This window comes from Ornithodoros turicata, chromosome 7 (genome assembly GCF_037126465.1).
Source record: "Ornithodoros turicata isolate Travis chromosome 7, ASM3712646v1, whole genome shotgun sequence".
In the NCBI taxonomy this organism is placed as follows: Eukaryota; Metazoa; Arthropoda; class Arachnida; order Ixodida; family Argasidae; genus Ornithodoros; species Ornithodoros turicata.
The window spans coordinates 39,421,515-39,429,367 of NC_088207.1; the positions used below are offsets into that span (position 1 = coordinate 39,421,515).

At 48.4% G+C, this 7,853-nt stretch overlaps 2 protein-coding genes across 2 annotated transcripts; one reads left to right on the forward strand and one right to left on the reverse strand.

Moving 5' to 3' along the window:
• Positions 1–343: 343 nt before the first annotated feature.
• LOC135400600 (hemicentin-1-like) lies at positions 344–4,172 on the forward strand. Its single transcript, XM_064632434.1, has 7 exons — positions 344–517; positions 982–1,171; positions 1,463–1,573; positions 1,670–1,861; positions 2,723–3,007; positions 3,707–3,985; positions 4,069–4,172. The coding sequence occupies exons 1-7, from the start codon at positions 344–346 to the stop codon at positions 4,170–4,172; spliced, it is 1,335 nt and encodes a 444-aa protein (XP_064488504.1).
• Positions 4,173–5,429: 1,257 nt separating this feature from the next.
• Positions 5,430–6,686, reverse strand: LOC135400601 (serpin B3-like). The gene has a single exon (XM_064632435.1). The coding sequence runs from the start codon at positions 6,684–6,686 to the stop codon at positions 5,430–5,432; it is 1,257 nt and encodes a 418-aa protein (XP_064488505.1).
• Between the last annotated feature and the right edge of the window lie 1,167 nt (positions 6,687–7,853).

Below are 7,853 nucleotides of genomic sequence, written 5' to 3' on the forward strand. Positions count from 1 at the left end.
CGCTACCGAACTTTCAATGTAAAAATCAACGATAATTTATAAACATCATGTTCATAGAACGCTCCCAACGGAGGCGAAGTTCGAGCAGAAACATCCACAATGGCCAGCAACGCAAGTTGCAACCGTGTTCTAGAACACTGGTGAGGCTCCGTTGGTATTTAGTTGACACAGGACGAACGGTCATACCCGAAAGACCTCGATGAGTACATCTGATACCTACCATCATGGTAGTGGCAGGAATCCTGCTCAGAGTGTGCATGCATTTCTTTTCGGCAAAAAGCGCAAGCAACCAGCCTCCTGGTGAGTTGCCTCGTATGTGCAGTGACTGTCCTAATCTCAAAGCATGACAGGCCCCAGGACCATCGTACTGACAGAAGGCAGTCGTGCAGTCTTGCTGTGCCCAGCGTTGGATAAGCGGCCATTGATGGCGATCCAGTGGTTCAGAGTGGGTGAAAAGGAGCCCATCTATGAATATAACAGGCCACACCTGCCTGACGCCGCAAAAGAAAATCTGAGGGTAAGACCACATTGCGTCCCACCCATACAGCATGTTTTCTGGTACAGAGAAAGCACAGGCGGGCCGACAGGCATGCAGGACAACCTAAGCATGTTGGTCCACGCCATATGTTCTCTTGCGTCCGGGTATAAACGCTCAGCGAGTAGCGTACGACAGTCAACGTCGTTGCGCGCGCTAGTCGACTAGTCTGTAGTATGAACAGGAACGCTCGTGCAAAACACTTGTTGTCCCTTGCATGCCTGATGCTATAGTTCTCTACCTGCGGGTTGCCCAACGGTCCGCTATACCACCACTGATAGGCAACTCTCACATAGCAGTGACATTCGTCTGCAACGCGAGACAGTATCAAGGCAGCTGTATTACGTAGACATAGGTAGCTCACGAGAGGTCTGCATGGAGGATGTGGGCATCGGTAATATAAAGGGTATGCTCAGCTCGAAAACATGCATAATTATGTCTTGCAGATGTTTGGGCCACTAAAACACCGGCCACGTCCCGACTGGCTTGGAAGAGCATTTCTTCGGTTGGGAACTGAGGAAACACCTGCTCTAGCTGTTACCAATGTCCAAGCATCCGACAAAGGAGAATATGTCTGCAAAGCCATCTTTGCCGACGGATCCATTCGTGCAGTGAATACAATTGTACACATCACAGGTAGAGCTTTCATAACTGTCTGGAGTACCCTGTAGGGGGCACGATCTTCGGGAAGTCGATGACGTGCTGGCGTTCGGCAGTAGCCCGAAACAGCCTCCCTCAGTCCCTATGTACTTGAACTTTCAGTACATTATGCTGTTAGCGTATCTTTGTCTTTGCAATGCAGCTTGTTCTCAGCATCTCCTTACAGGGCAAATTCGACCCACTTAAATAAATTCTCAAAGGAAATAATTAGAATGCCTGTTAGCCATTGCATTCGTTGCAATCATATTTGTTTTCCTGCTGTTGAAGCGACCGTGAAAGCTCCTTCGATTTTTGGCTCTCACGGCGAAGTCCTATCGGGTGAAATCGGACCCTACGTGGAAGGAGACACCTTGAGACTCATCTGCGAAATGAAATCAGGTACGTGGACATTACTCCGTATGCAGGTTTAATGGTACGATCCTGACGAGGAACGAATTGGTGACGCTTTCGTTGTTCTTTTAATCGCATGCGCAGGATACCAACTTTTTTGGCTGTGGAACTCGACGACTGTGGTGGATGGCCAGGAAGAGCGCACCCCTAAGGGGGTCAGGTCAACGCTGGTCGTCAAGCAGTTGACACCAAATGACTCCCTGTCGCGAATCACCTGTCGGGCTTCCAACTCTTTCGGCGTCAACAGCAGCACCACAGTGACGCTCAACGTCTGGAGTAAGGCATTTCCTAAGGAAGCATGGAAGCACTTGAAAAAAATATCTGAGGAGGAGTAGAAATTAGGATTACAACCCCTGTGATACATATTCGCACAATGTAACGAGTGCACAGCGCGCAATCTTGCCGCGCTCTCAATCTCGCGAGTCAGAAAAGCCCGTTCCTTCGGCTGCCAGTCTGCGACGTCATCTCGTCCACCCAGTAGTGAGCGGTACACCTTCTTTCTTCTCCTTTTTCTTTTTTTTTTTCTTTTTGCGCTTGTATTTCACACCACGCGTCCCGCGTCTGACACGGAACAGTCGACCGGTCGCTTTGCCCCCGAGCTATCGTAGACGATTCTCTGCGCAGCCAATAAAAGTTATCGGATCAGCAGACGTCACGATACGCCAGGAGGAGCTGGCAGAGCTCGGCGCGCCGTTCTTGTAAACTGTTTACGGAAATGTGCGCTTTCTAAGGGAAATATCATAATTGTGTGATGATTTTTTAATGTTATATGGGGGTTCACACCACGCGGAAAATACAACAACTTTATTTGAATGATGATGAGTAGGAAGTTTCGAGTGCATGCAACAGAGTTCGGAATTGCGTGTTCGGAAAATGTGCATTTTCCGACATAGTTGGATTTGCTGACGTAGCCCGCGAATCTTACCACATCGCTTGGAAGCAGAAGTCAGTCGGAGCCCCTTCTTTACCATCCCTTTTTCTGCTCGACATTCCCTATGCTGTGACCGCAAAATTTCGAGGACACACTAGTCACATATATCAAAGACGAAGTGCCTGTGTTTGTTACAAGCTGGCGCCTCTGCACCCCGTCCGTCCGTCCGTTCAGAGCTCTGCTTCCGTTTTACTTGTGTCTTTCAGCTCGGATAACCCACGTGCGAATACGACGAGGCCATTTCAGTGAAGGAGTCCCCGCGAGGGTGGAATGTGAGGTACTCGGTTGCAGGCCTCCACCCCTGGTGTCCTGGTACCTGGACGATGAGGGTCCGCTGCCTGACTCCTTCACCCACGTCTTGGGCGACATCACAACGAGCGTCTTGACGATGTGGCCTACCGCAGGACACAACAAGAAAGAGCTCATTTGCAACGCGCGCCATCCTGTTCTCGATCACCAGGTTAATGATTCCTTCGTCATGGACGTACACTGTAGGTATACATATAGTTCTTGTCCGTCCCACATACAGAAAGCGCTTCGTGTGCACAGATAAGAGTACAGGTATTTGATGGAAAGCGGCTGAGATGTTGAAGTTGGAAAACATTTCTTGCTCCATCTTCTGGTATACAAACCACCTTAAATTCAGTGTCGCTCCTGACCGACAAATGCTATTGATGTCGCGGTATTATAGATTAACGCCGCTCGAAGAGCCGGCACACCAAATATGAGTGCTGCCGGTGAACGGGACACACATCAACAAAGAACCGGAAAAACTGAATGGTTTCTGATGCTCCAGGAGGACGTGACGACACCATGGAATCCGACGTATGTCTCATAGCGACAGAGCACATACGTTCCCGTCGTCCGCCCTCCGCCCCACGTTGGAAGACTCCAGCTGATCTGGTAGGAAAGTGGAAAGGGGGACCTTGGGAAAGCAGTGTTGCCAGACGGACGGGAAACTGTGCACACTACGACGTATTTCTCGAAACTATATAAATTAATATTATGACACTCTGCGACGGTGTGCTCTGGTTACGGTCTCATCCTTTGAAAGATAGTCCAGAATCATCGTCTTTTCGCATCTTTACTTTCGAGTATAGTATACTGAATGCGCAGGCAAAAATCATTGTTGTTGGCTGGAACGTACACCAGTCAGTCTGCCACAATCCCGATTGTTTTTTTATTTACAGACAAACCTAAGCTGATCCTTTCTTCTAACAAGACTAAACTGGAACTGCCAGATGAAGATCTCGCCCTGAGCTGTACCGTCGACGCTCATCCTACAGCCAGCGTCTTGTCCTGGTATCTCAACGGACAACTGATCGGTTTGCCTTCGGAGGAGTCGCTCGAGGTCTTCACTGCTATTCATAAAGCGATCATCCCTGCTGCCTCTTTAGGGTATTACGCATGCGCAGCGAGGAACAGCGAAGGGTTTGGGCTCAGTAACCAGGTTCACGTGTCCGCGGCATGTAAGTAACGTAACCGTTCAGTGAACCACACAAATAAGAGTTCTACATTACTAAGCATTCGCATCATTTTCTATTTCTTGCAGACGACGAAAATGACAGCATTTCGACGCTTCTGACGGCGGACGTGAACCTTATAGCCGTCTCAGCCATTGCATCCCTAACGTCATATGTCGAAGGCCTGCTTTGAATAAATGAGTGCCAGAAAGTGTTGAATTGTTTATGTGTCACAGCGTACAGGAAGTGGCATTCTCGTTACACACCGACAAAACAATTTGTTTCCAAGACTAGACTAGACAAGTCGTCACAATGGGATACGTCTCAGACGCCAAAGTACGTAAGACACGGCAAAATGCAGGTTCGCCTGCAAACAAAACAGAAGAAAAAGTGCCGATATTTGGCATGAGACGTAGCAGGGCACCGCAAGTTTCTGCGAGGGAACGACCTGGGTGAAGCGAATATAGTGTTCCGGGACCATGGGTTGCAGGACGAGTAATTGTTTGAGTCACCCCCACTGGAAAAATTCGGGTCTGCTGGGTACAGGAGAGAACGACGACAGGACACGCTGTTCCCAAACTCGTGTTGTTGTTTTTTTGTTGTTGTTTTTCTGTTGTTGTTGTGTTGTTGTTGTTGTTGATGTCTCCTTAGTGTGGACGAGTTCCTCTACTGCAGTATAGTTATCTATACACTCGCAAGCACGAAGGAGTGTTGAAAAAGATATACATATAGGGGGTTCTTTATTAGTTTCGTCATAACGGCCTTCCGTATCATTGCAGACATGTGTCTAATTAGGCTAACATTACAAAGGTCGCCCTGTAGGGGGTGCACAAGCGAGAGGAAGGGGGTGTCGCCATACATTCTGGTGGTGGGAGACTAGATAAATGCTTGCTCCTAAGGCCTGCATTTATGTCGTATCAGTTTATGGCATCAGCTCGCTCGACCTGGGGAGGTCGGCAAGATATTTGCCTGAAGGACTGCAGACAACCCAGACGATGTCAGGATTTTCAACATGCGAAGTGGAGTTACGTAACATTGTGTGGCGCCATACAACATACAGGCAACTGTGCACATGCGCGAGGCAAAAAAAGTCCGCACTCCTGCATCGCTGCTTACGCCGTCGTATTCGTCGTCACGCCGGCTATCTTACGCTGGCTACGTCTTCCGTGCCTGTCCCTGGCGGTGGAGTGGTTTTTTACGACGAAGCCATTGAGAGGTTGTTTCTGATAACATTCAGTTTAATTCCCCGTAAGTCAACTGCATTGTGCCCAGTGATGACAACTGCTTCAATGAAATAAGGAGAGCAGTACCTTGGAACGAAGCAAATATCCTTTACGTCTCGTTTGACAGTACACAAAGAAAGGCGTAACGTAGCGTTCTTTATTGACTGGTTATCTTAAGTTATTGACGAAATTACTTTTTAGACTAATACTTTTGAAACCACAAATTATCACCATACCATTTCTACGACGCGACCGACAAAGGTAATGGCATTGTTCTTTGCATCATACAGAAGAAATAGAAAAGGGTGATTCACGTGAAACGCCACCACTCCTCTGGGCTTCAGACCGTTCACGATAAGCGCCAAGTTATCGAAATGTTCGCCCTCCGATCCTGCTTTCTCCAATTTCAGTTTTGACTTGTGCATGATTTCAGAGAAGCACGATCCCTTGGCCTTAAAAAGTCCCGTAATTTCGGCCGTTTCTTCATCGAAGATGCTCTTCACGTTCACCGCTTGCAGTACTTCCATCAATGAGAGAGAACTCTCCAGCTCAAAGTTCGGCATGGTCAGTTCAACCCGTGTGTCCGTACAGTTCTGCAACGCGCTCTCCAAGACATCAGCGTCTAGCCTGTTCTCAACGACATGTATGCCCTTACGGTCAATGGGTAGAAGAATAACGAACGACCAGTCCGTCATAGAACCCGGGATGACTAAGACCCTTGCAGCCAGGGCCTTGGAGAATATGTAAGGATTGCAGCTTGCCGATCGTAGCATCCTCGTCTTACATGCCTCGCACCCGTTGTTATAGAAGTCCGCGAGGACTGTAGTGTGCCAGCCGAAGGAACTGCCCCACGTGTACTCAATGTAAGCCGCGCTTACCAGTAAGCTACATGGGCGCCGAGGAGGGGTGTAGTCGCCAATCATGCTCGTTATTAGTCCTCGTGTTGACTGTTCCACCCAGCGGTTGACCTCACTGCGAACGCGTTCCAACTTGACATTGCTCGGAACAGAACGAACGCTAATGGAGAAGAAATCATGTAACGTCTTGCAGAAGGGTTGAAACAACAGGTCACAGTCGGACGTGCATATGGCGCTGCACAGGGTGACGTTCTGTTGGCACCCGCGACGGTGAAATCCGCGGATAAAGTTTTGGAAAAACTGCTGAATGCGTTCCGGAGAAACATTGACGTCAGTGTAGTTGAGGAGCTCGTGTAACTCCAGACGAGTATCGCCGTGCGAACCAAGGTACAAGCCGGTGAGTGTCCAGTAGAGCTGCGACGGACAGAAAAGGATATTTTGGTGTCGCGGCAGTTTCTGCAACAGCTTGTGTGTGAACTGGTTGCAGGAGTGACAGAAGGTTCGCAACGCCATCTCGTCAATTGAAGGAGGAACTGCTGCGAGCTCTGCCTCAGCATCGGGGGATGTCGGTTCCGATGTCAACCGCGAAATGAGTGAAAAGTCGCTCTCTGAGGATACGTGGTCCATGGTAATAAAGCGATACAAGGACCGTGATGCGAGCTTTGTGGCAAACTACACAAAACGAGCTTCTTTATGAAACGTGCCACGCTCTCATAGCACGTGCGAAATTCCCGGGAACGTACCATCAAGATCAAGTGACCAACGTAGGGTGGAATAGTAGCTCCCTCTGTACACAGAGGCACCCTCAGCACTAAACCAACGTAGCGTACAGCGCACATTACATTTCCCCCCCTCCCCCACTACGTGCTCCTACAAAGAAACCGCCTCCCAAAATCAAAAGTCTGGATACGGCCTCTGGTACCAGGGGCGTAGCCAGGAGAGGGGCTTAGAGGCTTTAGCCCCCACCGAAATCTAGGCGGCGAAAAATGTTCAGTAGCAATTAGTATAGTTATTCTTTTCTTGTCGATGCCACACTGTTGTATGCGAGACGAAGCAAACCAGAGCGAGACCGAGAGAGAGACGAAGCGAGACGGCTAGCAAACGTGAATGAAACAGATATCTCGTGAGTTCTTTGTGATTAGACGATCGTCACCAGCATCAAGGCCAAAGTGGGGGAAAGAAAGGTAAAACAAGACGCGGGGACCTTTCGCTGCACTTTTCGCGCGCTTTTTTGCGACAATCATGCAGGCGGAACTGAAGCAGCACTTTTACTTTTTCTTTTTTTTTTTTACTATTTCTGTTGCTATACCCTGCATAGTTTTTGTTGGGTCCGCGGTTACCCGGGAGGACTTCATATTTCGGTAACAAAAAAAAAAAAAAAAAAAGTAAGGTTGGCTTGGCAATTTCCGAAGTTCGATTGAAAACAAATTTCCCTCAATTAAAAATTGTAAATGGTGGCAAAAGTTTCCGGAAGATAATTGCCGAAAGTCCCACAATCCTCCGGCGAGTACGCCGCCAGTTAGAATTGTTTTGTCACTTATGTGAAACACCCTGTCTAGTGGGAGTGAACGTCTACCAACGCTCTTGCTCACACCTTGTGACTGTCCTGCTTTCAAGCAATTTAAACACTGTGCGTATTATTCGTTTCTAAACAAAACTGACTCGATTATTTGTGCAATCTCCTTTCATTCCTCCAAGCTGCGGACAGGAAATATGAACAATATCTAAGCTGTCCCATTCGAAAACGGCTAACGTCGAAACAAATCGTGTAGCAAAGACGCATATAAGCATCAT

Coding starts and splice junctions, on each gene's coding strand:
- LOC135400600 (XM_064632434.1), top strand. CDS start 344: ATGACAGGCCCCAGGACCATCGTACTGACAGAAGGCAGTCGTGCAGTC. Junction 1,574..1,669: donor CATCTGCGAAATGAAATCAG/GTACGTGGACAT, acceptor TCGCATGCGCAG/GATACCAACTTTTTTGGCTG. Junction 3,008..3,706: donor CTTCGTCATGGACGTACACT/GTAGGTATACAT, acceptor TTTTATTTACAG/ACAAACCTAAGCTGATCCTT.
- LOC135400601 (XM_064632435.1), bottom strand. CDS start 6,686: ATGGACCACGTATCCTCAGAGAGCGACTTTTCACTCATTTCGCGGTTG.